General features: G+C 36.4%; 1 protein-coding gene across 3 annotated transcripts in view; it reads left to right on the plus strand.

The window, feature by feature from the left end:
* Positions 1-26,752, plus strand: part of MARCHF11 (membrane associated ring-CH-type finger 11) — a 150,094-nt gene that overhangs the window by 2,966 nt on the left and 120,376 nt on the right. For all 3 annotated transcript variants that reach the window (XM_063619579.1, XM_055245822.2, XM_055245823.2), the window contains one exon: positions 18-173. In XM_063619579.1, coding sequence (XP_063475649.1) covers positions 18-173 — 156 coding nt within the window. The remainder of the gene's footprint in view (positions 1-17; positions 174-26,752) is intronic.

Below are 26,752 nucleotides of genomic sequence, written 5' to 3' on the forward strand. Positions count from 1 at the left end.
AGCTGTTTTCTTTTTAGGGTGAGCTGTTGAACCCCTGCCGATGTGATGGGTCAGTTCGGTATACACATCAGCTGTGCCTGCTAAAGTGGATCAGTGAGAGAGGTTCCTGGACCTGTGAACTCTGCTGTTATAGATACCATGTTATAGCCATTAAAATGAAACAACCTTGCCAGGTAAGCAGTTTCAACATTTATTTTTCCTGAAATAATTTTGTTAACGTGAATGCACTAAGCTTGTTTATTACTAAGGGTATTTACTTATGCTACTTAAAAACATTTTGTGAAAATTACAGTAAAACCAAGATTTAGAATTTGTAAACGTGTGTTTTGAGAAAGCCATGACATTTTATCTGAGAAACTCAAAAGACATTTTAATCGAATGATTTCCTTTATTAATTTTTTACTTATTGATAAAATGATACCAGTCTTTTTTCTAAAAAGGCAAGTTGGTAAAATGACTTATACCACACTTAAATCAATTTTATTCATTAGAAATGTTACACAATTGATTTTATTAATATTTTGTTAACTTAAGCATTTAAGCTCTAATGGGCTCCATTTATGGAGAACAGATACGAGTAAAGCAAAACTTCACTGGTATGAAAACTTTGGTTGAACCTATTAGTTCTAATCTGAATGTTATTTCCACTTAACCAGGCTTTGTTTTTCATATGATGTTCTTTCGCAGTTAAATTTTGGCTGATTTTCTTCTTTGCTGTGTTCAACTACATAGTGGATGCAGAAGTATTCCCCCAACAGTTACTCTCAGTAATACTAATGAAATAGTATTCTTATATATTCTTAAACTTTTTGTGTATAATCACATAATAACACAATACACATAAATCCACAAATGCCCTGGAAAATAGGCCTAAAATTTATTGTGAAACAGATTCAGGTTCTTTGAACAGACAGGTAGAATATAAAATATTAAGAATGACATCTTAAGGAAAAGCAGAATAATGTGTAATTAATGTTATCTGGTAGGCTGAAGTTAAGTAGACATAAAAGAATAGGGTTCAAAACAGACAAAGGAGTATGGAAGGAAAAAGAATAGGGAATTGAAAAGTTGGGAGGGGAAAAAGTAATAAACTGTCGTGTTCCTTGTTGCTATCTGAATCACCCAATTTGGTTTTTGTTCAGCAATGTAGTATAGGTGGAACTACCAGCGTTTGCAGAAGGAACCTGGAAGCTGAATTACTAGTGCATTAATAATTTAAATTTCATAGTTTAAAATTTTTGCATCCTTTATATAGTTTACAATTAATTTGCATCTCTGATAGTCTCCATTTAATGCATGATTAGCAAGCACAAAATGAAAATATGTATTTCTCAAGCTGACCTAGGGCTTATGAATAATTTGGAAAGAGAAAGCATAAATAATATGGATGAGTGATATTATCATGCTGAAGACAGGCACAAACCTGACACCTTTTCCCAGAACCTCTGATTAAACTACTTGGGTATCAGTTTATGAATCCATCATAGTTGTCTTGAAAAACAGATGAAACCGTTTTCAAAGACTAGTATATAGGTAGTATAATTGGATCTACAACAGTTTTATCAATAGAAGTATGTGGGAAAATAAGAAATGAGAGAGTTTTGGGCTCTAGAGAAAAGTTCCATGAGAAGAGCTATGGTCAGACACTCATTGGCTGAAACAGAAGACTATTTAAAGAGCTTGAACTTATGGCAACTATATGTTAATTCATTTGGGATGATTAATTTTGAAGTAAATAGAGATAAGTACTTGATGGACATTTTAAAATAGAGAGGAGATAAAGAGTTGGGGCAAAAAAAAAATACTATTTACTAATTTTAATCCTATAGCAAAAAGAATTGGTTACTACTGTCTCTTGCTTCATTTAAAAAAGATTCAATCATTATTTTTAAAAAGTAACTCCCAAACTGTGCATATGATTTTCCTTTTCCCCAAAAGGAACTAAAACCCAAAAACTAATCCGGTACTACTAGCATATTTAGGATTAATTTTATTATGACATCTGTAAATACTACTATTATCTGTAACCTGATCTGATTGTTGTAGTGACCTGCAAAATCATATGTAGAAACAAAGTTGATATGAATGTGATGATGATAGCTCAGAACATGCTGGAGATGAAATAACTTTTCAGGACTACATCAGATACACATGTATCTGTGTGAGGCCAATCCCTTGTGAGCAGGTGGTTTCTTGGATGTAGAACAGAACAGAGAACACATATTAATATTCACAAATACTTTGCCACGCACTGTTCTAAATGCTTTACGTATATGGATACTGATATTTAATCTTCATGACAAATCTATGAGGTGAGGAATATTTCTGTTTTACTCAAAGGGAAACTGAGGCACAGTAAAGTTAAGTAACTTCTACTAGGTACCTATCTAGTAAAAGGCAAAGCCAAGATTCAGACTTACTCTGGCCCAGGGTCTACTGTCTTAGCTGCCCTGTTGGAAAGTGTGCTTCTCAATCCCATCCTAGCCACCTTCATGTTTCTGGATCTGTCAGGACTTGTCCTGGAAAAGGCTGTAGCAAACAGGAACTAGTTTCAACCTGGGTCTCTAAGATGGTTTGGGAAGGTTTTGACTGTCTACTGTTGCATAATGAACCACCTCAATACTTAGTGCTTTAAACAGCTGTCATTTATGATCTGTTAAGAGTCTATGGGTTGATGGAAGTCAGCTGAGATGTCTTTCTCTGCATGCAGCATCACCTGGAGCTATCATCATCCGGAGGCTTAACCAGATTGGAACATCCAAGAAAGCTTGCTCATTTGACCTGGTTTTGGTGCTAGCTGTTGGCTGGAAGCTCAGTTGGGGCTGCCACCTGGTGTCTCAGTTCTCCCTCCATGTGGCTGCTGCTTTTCACTGTGATAGCTGGGTTCCAAGACCATGAAAGTGAAAATTACAAATCTCTTAAGGCATAGCCTTGGAAATGACGTGGTTCCCCATCTGCTTCATTCTTTTGTGTAAAGCTAGACAGAGGCCCAACTCAGATTCAAGAGAAGGGGAAATAGACTCCATTTCTGGAGTCTGGCCCTTCTTTTAAAGAGAGTGGCCATCTTTATCCACCATAGGAGTTAGCTTCTAAAATGGCCATGCCTTCCTGACCTGGTCTCAGCATTTGGTCCTCATGAAGTCCAGGTAGATCAGCACATATCACCATAACTTGCCTTCCAGGGCTCTGAACCAAAGGAGGTTAAAACAATGTATGCAAGAACTCACCAGTGGTGCTTGATGTATATCCTCAAGCACTTTCACAAGCAAGTATTACCATGTTGTATTTCCTTGTGCTCAGAGGAAGATGAGGACAGAGAAGGGCAAAGAGCAGTTATCAGGAAGCAGGTGTGTGTGAGGAAAACACGCTGCAGTGAGCCTAACACCTTAGTTTCACTTGTTTTTCTCATTGAGATTTGAATTCTTTGAGAATTGGAGTCTAACCTCCCAATTTCATTGGATTTCAGTGATGCTCGGCAGCATTACCCAATAGAAACCTAGCAGATGTATCCTGTACAACATAGTTAAACCTTAATTGCCGTATCATTAGCAGTAGGAGTTAATTAAGACATTTGAGGTAATTAAAATGCATTTACCTTCTTATTTACTGGCAGAATCTATTTTATTTATTAACATATCCAAGATGATGCGTTAAGGACAATTTGAGAGTAAAGGCTAGTTCTGTTTTGAATCTGGCCTAAAATTAGTGAAATGCGTGGACATATAAGATCAATTTTATTTTGAGATGTTAGGAGCATTATACATTAATTAAGCCATATTCCAGTTTATGAATGGCCTCAATGTTTTTTTCCAGAGGCATGATGGATCTTTGAAGAGATAACATTTATGGGATAAAGTACTGTATGTGAAATTTTAAACTTTCTATAAAAGACAGACTGTATTGCCTAAACAAAGAAAATGTAAATGGAGGGTAATAATCTGTTATTTTAGACAAGCTACTTAAACTCTTTGCATCTCCATTGACTCATCTTCAAAAAGGAGATGACAGTGGTACCTATCTTATACCTTATTTTGAGAATTAGGCACATAAATATGTGTGAAATGCTTAGAATGACACCTGGTCCATAGCAGGTGCCATTTAAATGCTGGCTTTGGATATTATGATCTGTTCAGTGAGCTAAGGGATGGGGACCTTCACTTGCTCACTGCCACAGGTCCTTCTTGTTTACTTCTCATTGTGTCACCAAAGTGAAGTTCATGGCTCCTCTTTCCATATCCTTCTTTACCCTTGGATTTTTATTCCCTGCTTTTTCTGGGATCCCACCTCAGTTTCTGACCAAATCAGTTGACATCCGTGATGAATGAATCAGCATTTTTAAAAGCAGGTGTAATGAGATATAATGATCTCAGTGCAGTGAGCCTATTTACTCTCCAGACGTCCCTCACCATGGGTCTTGTTTATGTCCTTATTGGAGTCTACTCATAGTTGGAGCAATGAGATTCTCTTAAATGTGGCCAAGCACAGGGCAGCACTATTCAAGGTCAGGCAGCCATACTTTGTTTATGCTTTAGAATAGCCCCTGTCAGGTGGGGTGCATGTAACCTGTGAGTAGGTAGGAGGTCAGAGAAGTCTGAGATTTCTGGGGGACAATCACAGAAGGGGTAATGGCTGAGTATCAGTCAAAGGGAGTCAAAGGGAATGGTGGTGTCCACCAACTTTCCTTCTTCCTCCTCCTGCATTGCTTGGAGCACCGAAGGCCTGCGTTGCCTACTTGGGAAGGGTTAGAGACTTGCATGTGATCCATAGACCTTTTCAGGGATTAGGCTTTGGCCATTGTTATTGGCCTATACTGTTTTTTATTAGCCTTTCCCTTACTCCTTTTCCTTTAAACTCTTCTAATGTGCTGTCAGCAGCAGATCTTCTTATAGCAGTAAGAATGACTGGGAAATCTCTTAGCAAGGAGAAGGACTTGAGATTATTTTTGATTTTTATCCATGTTCTTAAAACCCTGGGATTCATCATAATGGATTTGAATCGGAGGGGCCGCAGGTGGGTTTATTTGGCTATCCTTCTTAGGTACAGCTTCCAGACCTTCTTGTAAGGCATACATAGAACTTTAATTAACTTTCTGAGGAACCCGTGGTCATTACTTTTCTAAATGGGGCTCCATCGTGAAAGGGGCATTTCCACCTTCAGAACTGATTGTTAATAGGATGTAGCTGATGCGCTAGGAGGAGCTGACAAATTATCATTGAAAACTGACTTTGGTTTTGAAAATGTATCAAGAAAACATCAGAGCGTGAACTGTATCAGCATTGCATTCTGTCATTTGAAATCATTCAAGACATTTGCATTTCATGGTTTAAAAATGTCTGCATATGTGCAACCTGTGACTTGGTGAGACACCCCTTTGACTTGTTCTCTAACTGCTGCTCTTACTTCCATTCTCTGCAGATTTAACAGCAAATGACAAGCTGAGGGGAGACTTTTTTATTACCATGGCTGAATAACTAAAAAACAATGCTGAGATGTAATATTTAAATATCTATCCTGGCATATTTTGTAGATAACTAAAAATGTCAAAATGAGCAGCACATCACGAGGAAATTTTCTCACCTTTAGAGTTATTTTTGTTTCATTTGCTTACTAATTTTCAAAACATAAGAATCTGTATTTTACTCACTAGAAGAAATGAATGATTTTCTGCTGAATAAAATATGTAAATTTTACTTTGTATAGTACTATAGCCATCTTATTTACTGTACAGACTACATGTGCAGTGATTTTACAATTTCTCCTAAGCCAGATGGTTCTGACACAGCGGTAAAAGGAGCCAAAGGTCATTTAGGGCATTGTGCCCTGGTATTTGCTTTTAAACTATTTAGAATGAGGCTTGGGGACAATGCGGACCCTATAGGTGATACCCTTCAGGACTTCCTTCTCTACACACCTTCTACTTTTCTACATTTTCCAGCCCTTTTAAGTGCATTTCCCTTTGGACACTTTGCTCTTCTGTGCTTTGTTTGCCCCTCCACCCAGCTTCCTGTAGAAGAAAGAACATCCTAGGCAGAAATGGGTCGACTTATGGGTTAAAGCAAGTCAGGATGGCAAGAAGATTTGGCAGTGGTTGGGTAGAGGAGCCTTGTCATGGCTCCAACCTGTCTTCACTTGATAACATTTGTATTACTATTTAAATTAGTGGTTAGAAGGCTTTTCCTCTGCAGGGTCAGACAGGAAATATTTTATGCTAGGAGGGCCATGATAAGCTACTGTCCTAGTATGAAAGCTGCCATAGAGACTGTATAAATAAATAAGCATAGCTGTGTTCCAGTAAAACTTTACTTATAGTGACTGAAATTTGAATTTCATATCATCCTAATGTGTCAAGAAATAGTATTCTTTTTTTAAAAAAATGTTTCCCCTGCCATGTAAAAATGTAAAAACTCATGGGCCACACAAAAAGAGGTGGCGAGCTGGGTTCACCCAGCTGCATTTGGTAGTTATTTAAACATATGGAGTAGTGATTTGGACTTAGGTTTTTATAACCTCTTTGAAAATTCAATGGGTGGGATGTTTCTAAATTTCTATGTTTCTTTGTAATTTTAAATGAACTTCTTATAAACTTACATTATTTAGAAAACGGTGGCATTTTAGCTCCATACAGAAATGCTATTAACTTTTCAGTATTAAATATTAAAACCATTGCTTCTTTGAAACAGTTTCTTGGTCGTATCAGATTCAAATCCTAAATTCTGAGGAGTCACTTCAGTTAAGTCAGGAGTGGAAAGCAGGGGCATCTCAGAATAAGTGTCCTTGGAACAGGCCACTGTCCTCCTCTCCGTGAGTCCTGGAATACATTTTAAAGAATGTTCTTACCCCGCCCCGGGCTGTCTGCAGTGCAGTAAATATCCTTGGAATATTCCCTTCTGAATGTCTTGAAATGAGATTATTTTAATTTGCTTAGGGTTTCTGGGCCTGTATTCTGAGGGACAAGCATAGCAATGAGCGGGACAGGTGTTAGAGCACATTATATAACACAGCTCAATATTGCTGACGTTCATTTTCTTGGTCACTTTATGGGCATTCAATGAATATTTATGGTGTGAATGAATAGATGCATACCTGAGTGTTTTTGTAAGGTGGCAAGAACCATGGAGGTTATATTATTTCTGAGTGAGAATATGATTTAGGGAAAACAAATTGCATTCATTACTCATACATTAGCCATCTAATAGTTGTTAATTTTCAACTTGTATCTCAAGTTGATCTTCTAATAATGCTATTCTCAAGTTGCCTGGGCAAGTATGTTCAGTTCTTCAGACCATAGGAAAAAAGCCTTGAGAGTAACACAGGGATCTATTTTTTAAAACCTAGAATTTTTTTTTTTATAAAAGCTTCCAGTGAGACATATCTGCTCTTTTCAAAAAATAAAATGTCATGGAAAAAGTCTGTGAATGTGGAATTACCCATGTGTAACACCCTCACTTTCTTGAGACTGTCACTGGTTGAAGGGTTTCTTCTAGCATTTGTTCAGGGAATTTGAATAATTTGTTGGAAATTTTACCGTATGATCATGGATATAGATGAGCTGCTAAGAGCGTCTACTGGATATAAATTTTTGGTGTGAAATCTGCCACCTGGCTGAAAACAAGGTGACTTTTTTGATCAGCAGTTTGCACAGTTGTAACATAACTTCAAAAATGATTTTCCACCGGTGAATACAATACTCAAATCCAGGGAGATGTAGCCAGAGAACAGGCTATTTCCTCCTCACTAATTTCCTGCTTTGCCTTGGCGTGTAGTTGTGCTATGCTGTGACTGATGTTTTGCTAAAGGGATTGGTATAAAGGAAACTCGGCTTCTTTCTATTTTGGGACCTTCTGAGAGTAGAATGGGATGACTCTGAGGGCAAAATGAGAGTACTTCCGACCCTTCAGAATAGCAGGGAATGGACTGATGAGTAGATAATCACCTACAATTACAAGTAAATGGATGGCAGACACAGAGGAGTTGGCCAAGAAAAACTGCACTGTGGTTTGTGCTTTCTGTATCCTTGGATATCTGACAACATCTTCCCTGTGAGCATAACTCATAATTCAAAAGCTGTTCCACATGATGTAGCCAAATGAAGTTGATGTAAGAAGAGGTGGACTGGAACCTGTTATATGATAAGACATGACAAGAACCCGGAAACATTTCTATATCAACAAAGTCAATAAGGGAACTTATTAAGGACACATTTCTTATTCCATCCTTCCCTTAGGAGTGGAATGCTTTGAAAACTACCATCTAAAAAGATGCTTTCTCTTTAGTTTTTACCTCTTTGAGTTGGTTCATTTTGACTGATGACACCTGTACAATGGATGTCCCTTCCTTATAACAATAGAGTTCCATTGTTGCCTTAGTATGCCTTTTAGCTTTTCTTCTCTTTTTGGTATACTGATTTGGTGCAGGTGGCCAAGTGCTTAATTTGGGCATGGGGTGTCGGGGGTGGGGAGGATGCCGCCCATAAGTATCCAGCTCTTATTCCAGGAACCCTTCTGGCACTCCTTTGTTTGTTATGGTCTTGTGATTGTGTAAGATTTCATCTCCTTACTCCATTTGTGTCATGACTCTGAGCTATAGAATCATTCAAATGAATAAAGAATTGTTTCGGAACACTTACACAGGCTTGCCTTGGTTTGTTCAACCTGTTAGAAAAGATTTTAAGAAGGAAGCATCTTTCACACACCGTGAGGGGATTTTTCTTATATTCTTATTAACCAATCTTCCATAGCCTGCAGGAAATAATTTTGCCCTGTTCTCTTTCCCCCAACTCTCTCCCTAGTATTAACTTGTTTCCTATGTTATATTTGTAGATTTTTTAAAAAACATAAATATGTATGCAAGTGCCTTATTTTTTTAAATAAAGGAAATAAAAATCTTAGAGTAGTCAAGAACACAGGATTTGCCAGGCCTGTATTGAGCATTCAGTAAATATGTGTCTTATACTTCTTCCATCTCTTTCTTCCTTTTCCTAACATCATCTGACTCTCATCTTTTGTGTGGGAATGAGTAGGTGGGAGGTTTCCAGTGAGACCTCCAGCCCCATGGAAAGAAGGAGAAGGGCACAGTGAATAGGGTGGAAGTCTTTGCCTGCATGGCATTCTCTGGACCAACCATGCCACGCTTTCTTCCCCTGGAAGCAGAAAGAAATTTTGAATGCAAAACCACCTTTCTGTCTCTTCCTAAACAGTCTTTGCTTTCACAGTGGTCTCTCTCAGTCACACTACCATCGCTTCTACTAAATTCATTTTCAAATCTAGACTAGGTTTTCGGCAATTTGAGAAGTCATTGAAAGACATTAAAACATGCTAAGCCAACAAGTTTACAACTAATTGTGCCAGAATTTTTTGGGTAGCTGTGGGTGACATGGTTCCTAGGCTATGGAGTGAAAGATGCTTTGATATTGGAAAAAGTTTGAGTGATTTGGTGAAACATATAGGATGGGTGATGAATCTCCCTGCCTCCTGTCTGCCTACTGCCCTCAACCTGAATACTACTAAGACTGAAAGTCATATTTGTTACAGAAAAGAAAACTTGAAAGAGAAATATGCTTCTTTATTTTGGACATGATTAAGCTCTACTACAGTAAGCTTCAGGTAAAAACACCAACCATCCCTTGAATTGCCTGTGGGGAGAATTCCAGTATGAAGTGATGATGGATGCATGATTATTCATATAATGTGACACAGTGACAGATCGGTGTGTGTTTATTTTTTGGTCTGGAAGGTGATTTTACTCATGTTTTAGAGGTAGCCTCAAAGTATTCTTTGTTGTTTTCTACTATGTTACTCATAGTGGAAACTGGTACTTTTTAATTGATTATTGGTACTTTTTCATTCTTTTTTCATTTATTCAACACGTTAACCACTACTACATAGCAGACACTGTTCTAGGCCGTAGAGTTACAGAGTTGGTTAAAACAAGCAGGGCCTCTGCTTCTAGAACTTAAATTATTGATAGTAAGGAACAGAAGAAAAGCACGTGAGCAAATAAATACAAAAAGTAGCTAATTATAGATTGTGTTAATGATGCTAATGGAAATAAACTGGGTGTGAGAGTTAATTTTATGTGTCATGGGGAGCCCAGGTATTTGGTCAGACAGTATTCTAGGTATGTCTGTGAGAGTGTTTCTGGGCAGATGAACACTGGAATTGGTAGACCGATAAAGCACACTGGAAAGCAGATGGCCTCCCTCATGTGGGAGAGCTGCAGCCAGTCAGTTCAAAGCCTGACTAGAACAAAAAGGCTGACCTTCCCTTGACTGAGAGAGAACTCAGCTTACCTGTTTTCAAGCTGGAACGTCATTATTTTCTTTGGACTTGAGCTGAAACACTGGATCTTCCTGGGTCTGGAATGTATCAGCCTTTGGACTAGTAGACTTTCAGATCTGTGCTTTCAGCTCTCTTGATTCTCATGCCTTTGGACTTGAACTGGAACCACAATCTTGGCTCTTTAGAGTGTCCAGCTTGCTGATTGCAGATCTTGGGACTTGTCAGCTTCCATAGTTGTGTGAGCCAATTCCTTATAATTACTCTCTTTACACACACATACACACACAGACACACACACACGTGTATATACAGACAGTTCCCAACTTACAGTGGTTTGACTTATAATTTTTCAATTTCATGATGGTGTGAAAGTGATATGCATTCAGTATGCTCCTCAGCTTACAGTGGGGTAATGTTGGGACATAAGTAAATGAACATTGTTGTATGTTCGTAAGTAAATGAACATCGTTGTATGTTCCTCACACTCATATGTATACATACACACGTATGTACACACACACACACACACACACACCCACATCCTATTGGTTTTGTTTCTCTGGTGAAACCTGAAAAATATACTGGATGATTAAAAAGAGTATGCTAAAATGGATCATGTGATACTTGATTAGAGTGGGGTACATTCTTATAAACTCATGCTTTGCTTAAGCATAAGTTTATATAAACTATACATTTGTAACTATTTCTATATTGACGATACATTTGTAATCATTTATTTCATAGATATGTAACCATTTCTATATAAATGATTACATATAGAAATATATGTAATCATATAGAAATATATGTAATCATATGGAAATGGTTACATATCTGTGAAATATATATATAAATGTTACATATCTATGAAATATATATAAATGTTACATATAGAAATTTCTATATGTATTTGTAAATGTTTCTATATGTAGCCATTTCTATGTTGATAGAAATGGTTTATATAGTTTATTTGAACTCAGGCTTAAGCAAAGCATGAGTTTATATTGATGTACTCCACTCTAATCAAGTATCACATGATCCATTTTATCTCTATTGATAGACATGGTTAAATATAGAAATATTTACACATATGTGCTTATGCTTTGATTAGTTTACATATATATGTTTTCTAGCTCTTGTCTGTTGAGGGGGTTCAGTATTAGTGGCACCTGAGTGAGAATAAGCTCACCTGGCACCAGATCTCAGTTTCTAACATCATTCTCCAATTAAAAAAATAGTCACATGCAATATGAGACTGGAGCTCCTTGTAGTGCCAGACTGTAAAGAAGTGCTCAAAAAACAAAAGAATTGGGGATAAGTCATCAAAGGGACACAAGAGCCAACCTGGAAGAACCGCCAGTGACTAAAGCTGGAAATATTTGAGCAACAATTTAGCTTGGATTGTATCTTGAACTATAATATAAAAATCTGTAGGTGAACACCAATATAAATAAATCATCAAACAAATAAGTAAATGGGAGAGAAAAGACAAGTCTCCCTTACAGAATTCCAAGTAATTGCACTGGTGGTTCAATGGTAGAATTCTCGCCTCCCAAATAATTTATGTATATAATCTCCCCTCCAGGAGGTAGAGCTCAATTCCCCCTATCCTTTGTACTTAGTGACTTGCTTCCAAAGAGTAGATTGGTAATAGAGTGGAAAGGATGAGGAAATACCTTTACAATCGAGAAGGCTAGCAAATTCTATGTAGCCAGGCGATCCAGTTTAATATTATCAGTGATAACTGATAGCATTATCACCGATAAGTCATGTTGATAGCATCTGCCCCTGGTATGATGTGATGAGATTATTTCACCTGTGGTCTTCCTCTCTCAAACCCATAACTATAGTCTAACCATGAGAAAAACATCAGACAAAACCAAATTGGGGGCAATTTACAAAATAACTTGAGGAGTACTTCTCAAAGTTGAAGAATAAACAGGGTAAGTCTTAGAAACTGTCACAAACCAGAGACTAAGGAGATATGATGACTAAATGTAATGTGGTCTTCTGGATATAGGATCTTGGAAAGAAAAAGGTCATGAGACAGAACTAAGTATGGAGCTTAGTCAATAGTAATGTACCAGCGTTGGTTTATTAGTTGTGACAAATAAGACTGTAGCAATGTAAGATATTAACAATAGGGGAACTGGGTTCAGAGTGTATGGCAATTGTTTGTACAACCTTTGTAACTTTTATGTAAATAAAAAAACTACTCTAAAATGAAGTTTCTTCAAACAAACAAACAAAAATAATGTAGGGAAGGCCAAGAACAGATAGAAGGGATAGGGAAAGTCTGAGGAGGTGACATCTGAGATTAGACCTAAAGGTTGATGACGATCCTACCTTCGAAAAATTATTTGAAGAGCATTCTGGAAGGGGAAGCGTGACACCAAAGACTCTAAGCAGGGAAGGACTGGGTGTTTGAGGGAATAAAAGGACCATGTGGCTGGACGGCTTTGAGTAATGATGCATAGGAGATGTCATGAGGAATTGGTGTCTCATTCAAGAGCAGTGGGAAGTTATTGGAGAGTCTCAGGCAGAGAAATAACATAATAGTAATAATAATAGATGCCTTCAGTTGCTTTGTGGAGACTGGACTGGAGAGAGGCAGGGGTTAGAAGCATGGATGCTGTTAAAATGTTCCTTTAAGGACAAAAGGGACAAAATGGTGACTGTGCTAGGATGATGGCAGGGATGAAGAAAAATGGATACATTTGAAAGATGCCTTTAAAGTAGAAGCAGTAGGTTTCTAATTTTGTTTTACAATTTGTTTTTGGCAAAAACATGTGGACTCTAACTTCAAGTTATTTATAGCCTTTATCTCATTTATTATCAATAGTTATTATATATTTTGCTGTAGAAATATTATGATTGACTACAGGGTGCTGACCTAAATCCCGATGGTGGTATGGATGTTTTATAATCTACTGAAAATGCGCCATATTATATTTTTAAAATCCAGGCAACTTGGGATCCTGAAACACATATGGGCCAAAGAATTTTGGGTAAGAGACTTTGGCCTAACACACGGCCTGTCCTAGAGAGTGGAGAGCTCTATACATGTCTGTATGGTGTAGTTGATTTATAGTGTTAGGTGTGGTGGTTGATAGTGTTGTTCAAGATTTCTATTTCCTTGTTGATCTTCTGTCTATTGAAAGTGGGGTACTGAAGTTTACAACTATTACTGTTGAGTTGTCTATTTCTCCATTCAATTATGTCCATTTTTTCTTCACATATTTTGGGACTTGGTTGTTAGGTGCAAATATGTTTATTAAGTGTTATATCTTCCTGAGGGATTGACCATTATATTATTGCAGAATGTCCTTTGTCTCAGTATCATAGTTTGTTTGTGCTGTTATAACAAACTACACCAGACTGGATAATTTAATAAATAACAGACATTGATTTTCACAGTTCTGGAGGCTGGCAGGGATCAAGCCACTAGCAGGTTTGGTGTCTGGTGAGGGCCCAGCCTTCACTTCCAAGTGGGACTTTGTTGCTGCATCCTCTGGAGGGGACAGACACTGTGTCCTCACTTAATGGAAGGGACCCAAAGTCAAAAGGGGGATAAATGCCATATCACATGGCAAAGAGCAGAAGGAAGCAAACGTGCTCCCTCTAGCCCTTTTATAAAGGCCCTAATCCCATCTGTGAGAGCTTTGCCCTCATCACTAAATTACCTCTTAAAGCTCCACCTCTTAATATTATCACATTGATGATTAAGTTTTAACCTACAAATTTTAGAGAGGACATCATCATTCAAATCATAGCACTCTAATAACAAGCTTTGTCTTCGTGTCTAGTCTTTCCGATGTTAATATAGCTACTCAAGTTCTTTTATTTACTCTTTGCGTGGTTTATCTTTTCATCCTTTTACTTTCAGCCTATTTGGTTTTTGCATGTAAAGTGTGCCTCTTACAAAAAAGCATATAGTTGGATTATAGGGTAGTGGATTTTGGACTTGTATGACGTTATTCCTGGAATACAGCCTTATGAAAATCAGCAAATATTGTAGGAATTGCTTTCTGATTGTGATGTTATCTATTTAGCACAGTCTAAAATTCCCTAATCATGGTGAATATGTGCTGTCTGAGATTATGATTTTTAATCCCTAGATGAAATTGCTGTGAATATTCTGTTAACCTATGAATTTATGCAATTGTCCTCTTCCATAACTTGTGAGGGAACTATTTTATTTTTCCCTATTTTCTCCTTCTGCCACGACCTGAGACCTGTTGTGAGCAACTGAGGAGTTGTGAAACCTGGTCTTTTCTGGTAAACGGGATTCTTATTGCCATTCATAGTCAGTTGCTTCTTCTGCACCTCCAGAGCATCTTGATTATGAAGTTATGTTGACACAATTAGCTTTTGTAACTTAAGCGCCCTACTGTTAAAAATTTGTTACACATCTTTTAGAAGAGTTGAGATAGTATGAGGATCAGTGTAATATAATAAAAAAAAGCATGGACTTTGGCAATATACAGACCAACTCCAGATTTCAGCTCAGCCACTTACTGAGCTGTATAAGCAACAATGCTACTCTATGTTTAATTTCTTAATGTTGTTGGAAGGATGAAATCAAGCAACATTTTCAAAATGCTTGGCATTTGACGGCCTCTTATTGATTCTTGATTCCTAGTCTTATTAGAACGAGGCTTGCAATACATAAAATTGTGTTATATTTTGGATTTGCTGTGTATTCATTTATTTATTCATCCATTTAATATTTCAACAAATATTTATTAATTACCTACTAGATACCAGTATTCTAGGCACTGGGGATGAATAAAAGTAAACAAAAAAGACAAAATCTCAGCCATTAGGCTCATACCTTGCAAACAGCCATAATATATAAGTAGAAATTCTGAGTAAAAGAACTAATCATAAGAAAAAAACATGAGGCAATGAAGGGGGATATGAATTGTTGAGAGATATTGTTAAAATTTTAGATAGTATGGTCAGTGAAGGCTACCAATCCATGATCTTTGAATTGATTTGACAGATTTTAAAAAATATATTGCCTTCTAGAAATAGGGTATGCTAGTGAATATTTACCATGGTTTGTTTTCCTACTGAAGTATATTTCACTCTGGGTTTTAGTTTTCCATGAGTTAACTGGAGAGGTCAATATTTACAGCTTATAGTTTTATAGCTTATATCAATATGTAAAAAGCTTTGATAAAGGCTCAGTTTTCTCAATCTGTTCTATATCTATCATGTTATAGTGAGATGTTGGTTTTAGGGGCATGGAAAAAATGAGTACAATCAGATAGACATTAAGAGAAAAAGAATAGTGAAAATGGATTCTGGATTCTGAGAAACAGGTGGTCAATTTGCTCCTCCTGAGTTATTTAAATTATTTATTTATGTTGCCATTTTAAGCATTTAACTTATAGAATTATCAAAGTGTTAGGATCTCAAAAACCTCTGTATATGATAAATTGGGTCTACCTGGGATTATAATTATTTTTAATATCGATTTTTATAAATACAGTGATAATACAACAAGTGAAAAATAATTTTAGACCTGTGTTCTCCTTGGACAAGTACTGTTTTTCTGTTAAAAGTCCACAGTTTCTGAGATGGATTATTTTGAAGAGAAGCTTCATCATCTCATTGAATGCCCTCTAGGAACCTGGCTATTTGGAGAATGAATATTTGAGGCTTTAATTTTCAAGATAATGTAATTGGGAGATATTGAAGTGGCTTGTACATGACTTGGCCACTGAGAAAGACACACAGTGGCTTAAAGAGGGGAAATAACTTTTTATGTTGCTCCTGGAGCTACACAAATTGATATTTGGGCTTCCAGACTCCATTTGAAATAAATGGCTTCCGTTTATCAGTGTGGTAAGATGCTGGGAAGCCTGTATTTTTTGAATCTTTGCCATTGACAGTAAATATGAATATAAAGGAGTTTTTAAGGGTGAAGATTCCTTCCTCTGCAAAACTCTTAACAATATGGAGACATTTTGTTTGAGTTTATGGTACTTAGTCAACCAAAATGGAATAATCTGTTTCCCAAATAAGATGGGAAATGTAATCCATAACTTAAAACCTTTAGCTCTCAGAGTCCATAAGCATAAGTGGGTTATTAAGAATCTTTTATTCAGCAGAAAAGCTATGGTCATTTCATGAGGAATAAGATGTGCTATTTATGAACACATGCAGGAAGGAAGACAGATCGTTTTTAGGATAAGTAATCTCCATGGAGCCCTTGTCTGGGTTTCCTGAATTTGGCTGATTGCTTTCATAGTGGACTAGTTTAGATCATCTGTTAAAAGTTTAAAACCTTTCAAAATAAGCCAGTGTGTTCTGAGGGTTTACAGGAGCAAGCATCCTAAGGGTTGGTATCCATTTCCTCAGTTAGATGTCAGAAGAGCTTCACTGTGCAACTCTGCCCTCTAGTGTTTCACATGAACTACAGTTGTGTTCTTGGAATTTGACCCAGAGTACACAGAGCTCCATTAGGTTAGAGACATTTCTATGCATTTTTTTTCACCTTTTTGGAAAATAAATTTGACCCAGGTTCCATTTACTTAAAAAGCTTTGCCATTTGTTATTGCTCACCTAATTGGTTTAAAACCAAGGTGTCTATTTCTCTATTTGATGAGATTTTGATTTAATCAATCATTTTCCATTTTCTTTATTCCACTTTGTAATCTGGGCATTTAAATCTTTACTCTGTTCAGATACTTTGAAACAACTACTTCTTAACTATCTTAAGAATATAAATCATGTGATCTCAGATATAATATTAAATCCATTTAAAGTTATCATAGTGAGTACATTCAAATGTTGATTGTCCATTGTATAGCTGGGTGCAACAAGTTTAAGTAAAAGATAATTATAACATCTAGTGGTCTCTGGCAAAATATTTGTAATATATTGATGATCAAATATTTTAGATATTTTTCTCAACTAAGAGAAAATTCTTTAGAGAATATCACTTATTTGGATTAATGTATCTAAAAGCAATCACTGACCAGTTATAGGGGAAGTTTTGTTGTTTGAAAGAGAAACAGTCGTTCTATTTTGGCTTCTTTTGTTTGGCTTTAGATTTTCAAAGATGGCATTTTATTTTGCTTAGGGCAACATTTTTAAAGAGAATTAGATGAGAAACCATTTTCATGATGTAAAACTTATGAACTATATTTGAAAATGAGATTTTTAATTACTAAGGATTATTTTACTAATGGCAAGCCATCTTGCTAGAGGGAGAAATTTTTTTCCAAGCAGCTTAAGTTCTTAGTTAACAACCAGAGGAACATTAATTAAGCAGTAACTATTGAGGCACCGACCATCTCCTGAGGATCAGTCATTGATGGGAGGATGTACGGAGAATGAGCCTCTCTGGCAGGTTGTGAATCCCTGAAAATGTCTCTGTACCCTGGAAATAACTGAAAATAAAAAAGAAATAAAAGAAGAAAAAAGAAGAGATAGAAATAATTTTCTTTTTCTAAATGGGAAATATAATTTCATTTCAGAGGTATAAAGCAATTCGAGAACATTAATAATGGATATTAGACGAACATTATTTGTCTGGAAGCACATGCATATCCTTTCAGATCAATGAGGCCAAAATTGTTCTTGGTTTGATGCACAGAGAATACAACCTATTAGTTACTGAAAATGAATGGTGTGCAAGTAGCTATAAAGAACTTGGTTTGTTGTACTGTCTCTGCCTTACTATCTAACTCATATACCAAGATCTATTTGAAAGTGTGGCAAAAGCTAGAAGGAATGCTATGCTCTATCAGGGAAAATCAATTTAACTGTGGGTTTCAAGGGTCTTTCAGGTGGAGCTGGGGCTTCTGGAACTGACTTTAGGAGCAGGAAGCTTCCGTTGTATGATGGTGTGTCCATAAGACTTATTAAACTGATTTTATTCATTTATATAATTTTTCAAGATAGATCATCAAATTTTAATGTTACTGTGTATGAGAAGTTTGTCAATATGGTTTTATTTTTTTAAATAGTTACTTTAAATTGATGAATAGAAGTTGTATTTATTTGCTATGTGCAACATGATATTTTGGAATATGCATACATTGTGGAATGGCTAAATTGAGCTAGTTGGTGTATCCATTATCTTGCATACTTATCATTTGTTGGGGGTGAGAACACTTAAAATCTACTCTCAGCAATTTTCAAGAATGCAATACATTGTTGAGAACACATGGACACAGGGAGGGGACACCACACACTGGGGCCTGTTGAGGGGTGCGGGGAGGGGGAGCATCAGGAAAAATAACGAATGCATGCTGGGCTTAATACCTAGGTGATGGGTTGATAAGTGCAGCAAACCACCATGGCGCACTTTTACCTATGCAACAAACCTGCACATCCTGCACATGTTGTACCCTGAAACTTAAAATACAACTTAAAAAAAGAATGCAATACATTGTTATTAACTATAGTCAACATGTTGTGCAGTACATCTCCTGAGCTTATTTCTTCTATCTAACCCTTATTTTGTGACAAAATATTTTGTAACCCTTATTATTCTGTGACAAACATCTTGTCACTTTCGGCCCTTGGTAACCACCATTCTACCCTCTGCTTCATGTGTTTGACTTATAGATTCCATATACAGGTGAGATCATGTGGTATTTGTCTTTTTCGTGCCTGGCTTATTTCACTTAACGTAGTGTCCCTCAGGTTCATACATGTTGTTGCAAATGAATAGTATTCCATTATGTATAGATGCCACATTTTCTTTATTCATTCATCTGTTGATGAACACAGGTTGATTCTATATTTGGCCGTTGTGAATAATGCTGCAGTGACTATGGGAGTGCAGCTATCTATGGATCATACAGTAGTTCTATTTTTAGTTTTTGAGGTAACCAATCATACTGCTTTCCATAATATCTGTACTAATTTACACCCCCACTAACAGTGTGTGAGTGCTCCCTTTTTTCCACATCCTTGCCAACACTTATCTTTCATCGCTTTGATAATAGCCATTTTAACAGGTGTGAGGTGATATGTCATTCTGGTTTTAATTTGCATTTTCCTAATGATTAGTAATGCTGGGCACTTTTTATATGCCTGTTTCATATGTCTTCCTTTGAGAAATGTCTCTTTAAGCTCTGTGCCCACTTTTTAATTGGATTATTTGTTTTCTTAGTATCAAGTTGTTTGAATGCCTTATATGTTTTGGATATTAACTCCTTATCAGATAGATGGTTTGGAAATATTTTCTCTCATTCTGTAAGTTGTCTCTTCACTCTGTTGATTGTTTACTTTGCTGTGCAGAGGCTTTTTAGTTTGATGTAATTCCTGTCTATTTTTACTTTGTTGCTTGTGTTTTTGGTATCATCTCCAAAAAAATCATTGGCCAGATCAGTCTAATGGAGCTTTTCCTCTGTATTTTCTTCTAGCAGGTTTATAGATTGAGTTCTTATGTTTAATTTGTAAACCATTTTGAGTTGATTTTTGTATGCAGTGTGAGCTAAGAGTCTGACATCATTTTTTGCATGCAGATATTCACTTTCCCCAAAACCATTTATTGAAGAGACCATCCTTTCCCCATTGTGTGTTCTTGCACCTTTGTCAAAAACCAATTGATCATGAACATATTATTTTTGGGCTCTCTGTTGTGTCCCATTGATCTATATGTCTGTTTTTATGCTAGCACCATGCTGTTTTGATTACTGTAGCTTTGTATTATATTTTGACATAAGGTAGTGTGATGTCTCTAGCTTTGTTCTTTTTTCTCAGGATTGCTTTAGCTATTCGGGGTCTTTCATGCTTCCATACAAATTTTAGGGTTTTTTTTCTATTTAAGTGAAGAATGACATTGGACTTTTGATAGGGTTTGCATTGAATTTGTAGATTACTTTGTCCAGTATGGACATTTTAACAATATTAATTTTTCCAATCCACAAACACAGGGTATCTTTTCACTTACTTGTGTCTTCTTCAACATCTTTTATCAATGTTTTGTAGTTTTCAGTGCACATTACCTCCCTGGTCAAATTTATTTCTAAGTATTTTTGTAACTATTGTAAATAGGATTGTTTTATTGATTTCTTTTCAAATAGTTCACTGCACCAATAACATGGTCAATAACATTTTTAGCAGTTAAACATTTAGCAAAATGTAGAGCATATTAATTTTTATGACAATAAAATAATTACAGTATGCACTACCTAGCAAGGTTTCCATCAACGATGGACCACATAGACTATGATGGTGCCATAAGATCATAATTCTGTATTTTTACTGTAGCTTTTCTATTTTAGATACACACATACCATTTTGTTGCCGTTGCCTACAGTATTCAGTACAGTAATATGTTGTATAGGCTTGTAGTTTAGGAACAATAGGCTATACCATATAACGTAGGTGTGTAGTAGGCTATACCATTTAAGTTTGTGTAAATACACGCTGATGTTCATACAAGGACGAAATCACTTAATGACACATTTTTCAGAAGATATCCTCATCATTAAGCAATTAATGACCATATTATTATTAAATATTGCAGCAAAGGATTGGTACAAAACTGGGACAATATCCAATGAAACAGCATAAAATGTCATTGGGAGTGAGCAAAGACATGCTCACATTAACATATCTGAATTGCATGCTTGTATTAAAATGTATTCATTGAATCATTTCCTAGTAGTTCCTCACTGACAAAGGATTAGGATAGTTATAAAGAACTACATGAATATTGGCACTATTAAAGGCAGTTTTAGTTTATATTTTGAAGACAAAGTCCTAACTTAAAATAAGGTGCTAACTATGTATGGATGACAGTTCTATGATATGAAAAGTAGCACAGAATTTCTTATCAATTGTGAGTCAGAATTTGGCCAGTACTTTAGAAGTAAGAGAGCTCATTTCTCGTATCACGTCAGAGTATAAGAGTGGAATTTCTCTCAGATGTCTGATCAAAACCAAACAGTGTCAACAAAGTGATCTCACAGAGATTAAATTATACAGTTATTAAGTTTACAGTAAATACATTCAGAACTCAGTACAAAGAATTTATTTCTTTACAGACTTATAGATATTCATGGATTAAAACTAACTTGATAGCATAGCAAACTGCAGTGGAAGACGATGTAGATTAGACAAGCATTTACTTTAAGCTAATCTCAACATGTTATTTCCAGGACTGCAACATTTATTAGGTATGTCTGAGAGCCGTCTGGAGTAGGAAGTTACGAGTATTCTCGGGCGTTTCTCCCTCAAAGTGCAGTTTCACAGGCTGACTACGGCTGAACTTTTGGTGAGCTTAGAAAAGAAGCACATTTATTATCGTTTGTGTTACAATACAATGACGACTTCTAGACATACTTAATGACAATAATAGCTGCCATTTATTGAGCTCTCACACATCAGGCTCCTTGCAAAGTGCTTAGTAGGAACGCCTGACTTAATTCCCCAAAATTGGGCAAGAACAATCGGTTTAGGGAAATTGTATTTTACTTTTAGGTGCTTCGGTTGTACCAAGATTTACAAGATCAGTCAGATCTCCAAAATTCAGAAAAGTTTAAATCAATTTAGGAAAATGGAAAGAATTCTGTCCTATCAGTTAGGGAGCCTGAATCCTATTTCATGCACCACTGTGTAACACTAGGAGTTGGGGGTAAGTATGATAATTTTACTCAACAGTTTTAACTACATAAATAACTTAGGAAAAAACAATATTGTTAATATGTATTTTAAATTTTAAATAATTCAGGTAATACAGATACCAATAGCGTAAAAATGGAAAATCCCTTCTTTTACTTACCCCTCAGGCCCCACCCCAACCCATTTTGCCTCCTGGTGGTAATCGCCATGAAAAACAAAACAGTCTATGGCCTTCTAAGAGGTTTTAAAAATACATTTACATGTATATACATATGTTTCTGTGTTTATAGTATTTCTTTTCCACCAAATGAGAAACTTCTACCTGCATTGTTCTACAGTGTCTTTCACTTAATAGTCTAGTAGTAAGTAGGTATGGCTTTCTACTTTTTTTAACCAATGCATTATATTCTTCAGAATGAATTTAACAGTTTATCTAACAGTTTTCCTAGTTAGGAACATTAGATAGTTTCTCATTTTCCTCTGTAATAAAAATGATGTGCCAAACCCTACACACACATCAGGTGTATCACTGTAGGGTTGGGTCAGATGTGGTGGGAATGTTGGGTTTTGAATATGAGCCATTAAACTTTTGATAGATAATTCCAAATTGTCCACCATCAGCAGTGTGCTGGTGTGAACCTCCATCAGCATTGTAGGATAGTGCCCATTCCCCATCCTCAGGAATACAGAAATTATGAATTGTTATTAATAAGTTATGAATGTGGCATAAAAATATGTTGTTATTTTAAACTTGTGTTTCCCTGATTACTAGTGAGGTTGAACATTGTTTTATGTTTGCTGACCATTTGCAGATCTGTGTGTGTGTGAATTATATGTTTATATTATTTGCCTAGTTTTGATTGAAATCAAACATTAATTTTTAAATGTATATTCACATCATTACAAAGCTCCCCCCTCCCCTTTTTGGGAGGTGGCAGCTTGGTCTGTCAGTTGCTGTTATGTAACTTACAATGTAATTGGGAGATAGACATTAACAGATCATCACACAGTTACTATTTGAACATCTGAGGATTACCTTTGTGTTATTAATTTCTAGCTTAATTGCCTTGCGATTAGAAAATAGAAAATATATTTGGCATGAATTCAGTCTTTTCAGTATTTACTGAGACTTGAATATTGGCCAAATATATGGATAATTTATGTAAATGTGGCCTGTGTGCTTGGAAAGAATTTGTTCTCTTCAGTGGTTGGATGCAGTTTTTTGAGTTTAATTGGATTGTCCAGTATGGCTCACATGACTCCTTACAGAATTCTGTGAGTTCCCAAGGTGAACCTAAGAGATTTGCTAGACAGGCAGCTCCAGAAAACCCCTGGCATCACTTTCCCAAAAATACCAGATGGGATTTGGTTTAGATGCTAGTGGTGGGAATCCAAAATATCTGAAGCTCAGAAAAGGTCAGAATTTCTTTCTTTCATAACAGTATCAGGTAAGGTGCGCCATGGCTGTGAAGTGCTCTGTGTTATCAAGTTCAGGCTCTCCTATCTCATTGTTCTGATATATGTGGCCTCCATTCCTAAGTTTATCTGTCTGCCCAAGATGGCTGCTTTAGCTCCAGACATCACATCCACATTCCCCATGGAGGGAGGAAAAAGAGGGGAAGGCACATCTCTTTAGAGATGTCTAGAAAAGTCTACAGGCCATTTCTCAGAGGTTGCACACAGCACTTTAGATTACATAGCATGGACCACAACGTAGTCATATGATCACATCAAACTGTAAGGCAAGCTAGAAAATGTCATATTTATTCTAGTTAGCCTGTGAACTGTTTACTTTTAGGATTTTGTTGTTTGTTTTTATTAAGAAAAGGATAAATAGATGTTAAGCCACAATTAGCATTCTCTGCTGTAACCAATTTTATCAATATGTACATCCATCAGTAAATAGTTTATTGAATACAAATGTCTTGCTGTGTGAAGAATACTGAGCTTAACTGCATGTGATCTTTGTTAAAATAATTAGAATTCCACCTTTTCTGCATTCTAAAACACATTCTAAAAAACACTTCTTAAGAGCTTCTTTGGCAGCTCCCAGTTGCCTACAGTGACAGTCATGCTTCCTAGCATGGTAGTCAGGGTCTTCACTGAGTTAGCCACATCTGAAGTTACTAGATATAAGCTCACTTCCTGTGCTTCCTGTAACCTGTGATCCTGCCAAACCAGTTGTCCTTGTTTTCACAGCACACACCGGACTCCCAGTTTAATTCCTGTGCTGGAAGCACTTTTTTCTCCTCTAGGAGAGCCTTTTCTCTATTTTCTACATGGATAAATCTCCTCTTGCTTTTCATGTCTAATCCAAGCCACTTGTCCTCCAAGCCATTTCTGATCATGTCACATTACCTGTCTGTAATCTTCTCCCTCTTGGAATGTGCATGGCCCTTATCTTTTCTGTGCTTCTGCCATTATGGACAACTTTTTATCTCTCTGCCACATTGTGAAGCAGAGGGCAGGATCAGTGCCTGACATCTGTTTCCATCCTCTGCAGTGCCTTGCTATACGTGGAACATTGGACAATGCATCAATAAGGGAAGTTGAAGTGAATGATTTATTGCTCTTAAAATGTGTGTGTTTGGTGCCATAATATTTACTTTATACAATTTAAGCTATCATATTACATTAACATAATTTATACTCTATGTGGTCCAGATGACATTATTGGTGCTTAATCATAGTAATAAGTAGAGAGATACATTTAGTTCAAAGACAGCATAACTAGCTGCAGGTGGTGAGAGAACACATGATGCCACTTACTGTCATATCTTAATATTTTAATAGATTTATTCTTAGCCAAATAGAGGAAGCAGAATTTAGAAACAATGCCAATTCCTGCAATTGGATTCATCAAGGGGTACTTTATTTCATAAACTTTGGGGAGGGAGTGATGAAACGTCTTGGGCTCCATTTGTGTCTTTAAATCAGGGTAAGAAATGGATGTCTGATTTTGCTGTGAAAACCATTTGTAGATAATCTTCTCCTGTGCTCTTACACCTATCCTTCTTGTCTTAGTCAGGCTTTCTTTGCATCAGACTGGATCCTGACAAAATTTGGCTTAGTTTCTTTAAGATGAATTAATTAACAGGGTTTGATATGGTTTGTAACATGGATATTGATAACAGTTATTACTTTCATATTATGGATATACTTAGAACATGTGTTGTAACTACATTTTTGAGCCTTGCTTGTCCCGGAAACTTGGAACAAATCTCAGCTTTAGAAATGGGAACAGTTCTTTAATAGACAGATGGGTAAGCAGGTAGAAACTGGTTTATATCATACCCATCAGGAGTATACCAGTTACGTATTCGTCTTGAGAGAGACAAAAAAAAGTGCATTTGGGAGAAGTCATTTGTTCATAACTGAGAGTAAAATAGAAATAAAATATAAAGCTCAACTGAAAAACCTTTTCATTCTTAATGAGTGAGATACTGGAAATATAGCTTTTAATATTAGGATCAAAACATGAGTTTCTGGTATCCTCACTGTGATTTGAAATTGTTCTGAAAGTGCTAGCTAACCAAATTAGGAAAGAGAACAAAAAAAATGGGTATAAGTTCTTTTTACACACAGTTGCATTGACAAAGAATATTACCTTTTGTCTTCATCCCCAAATGACAACAACAACAACAACAACAACAACAAACTAAAAAACTCACTATTTTATTTGCATTCCTTTGCTTAGTGGGAGCTTGGATTTATTTTCAAAGATTTTTTGACAATGTTAAGAGTGAGATATGAAATGTTTACTTGCAGCAATAACTGGAAATAGGGAAGGAAGAATTCTGATTGACATCAGCTTTCAGTAGTTCCAGACACACACACATGCACACATGCACACACACATACTCATGCATGCACACACACAGACATGCTCCTGATGCCAAGATACACAGCTATAAGCAGTCAGGTTTTTGTCCTGCTAGGAGACAAAAAAAAAAAAAAAAAAAAAAAAAAGGATCAGCCTGAAAGCCTGGGATGTGGCAAAGGAATGGTTTCTGGGAAAAGGATTTGGGGCCTATGAGCTGATACTGTGTTTTTGGAGATGGTGTAGGAATGTTTGCGTGAGTATAAAATGTGCAACTTTTTGAGTTGACAATGACACCTCAGGGGGCTTATGCTAAGGATGTAATTATGCGAGTTTGAAATAATGTATGCGTGAGGATATTGATTTTAGTCTTGTTTGTGATAGAGAAATATTGGAAAAGACCTAAATGCTCATCCATAAAGGCTGGTGAATGACTATGAAAATTATGGCAGCCGAATACAATGGGTTACTATGAAGCCAATCAAACTTATTGACTTAGAAAGATTTTTCACATCCTATTGTTCAGGGACAAAAATCAGGTTGTGGAACACATATATGCTCTAACCTCTCTTGGTAGATGAATAGATAGGTAGCTGTTTATCTATCTCCATATATCTAAGCATTTCTGTGAATATAGAGCAGTAGCTAGAAAAAGACATTTACTAGAATATTGACATTTGCAATTAAAATTTAACTGAGAAGATCAAAGGAGGGTCTCATGCAGTGGGAAGCACTTGAGTTGATTCATTTATCATAGTTAGGTTCTGAATAGGTGTAGAGGCAGGAACAGCATTTTAGGTACAGGGAACAGCATTTTTTTCCACAATGTTCTCTTGAAGCTGGTCCTCAGAATTAATATAAGTTATGGACTCAAGAAGCTTATAGAATAAAAGCTCATAAATTATAATCCAGTGTGGAAAATGCACCATGAAAGATGTGCCCAGGGTACTGTGGGAGTCCTGAAAACAGGAACTTACCTAAGCCTTGGGTATAGGGAATAGAGGTAGAGGGCATGGGGCTGTATGGAGAGAGGTGGGCATGAGAGGAAATTCAGAGGATG

Source organism: Symphalangus syndactylus, chromosome 16 (genome assembly GCF_028878055.3).
Source record: "Symphalangus syndactylus isolate Jambi chromosome 16, NHGRI_mSymSyn1-v2.1_pri, whole genome shotgun sequence".
NCBI lineage: Eukaryota > Metazoa > Chordata > Mammalia > Primates > Hylobatidae > Symphalangus > Symphalangus syndactylus.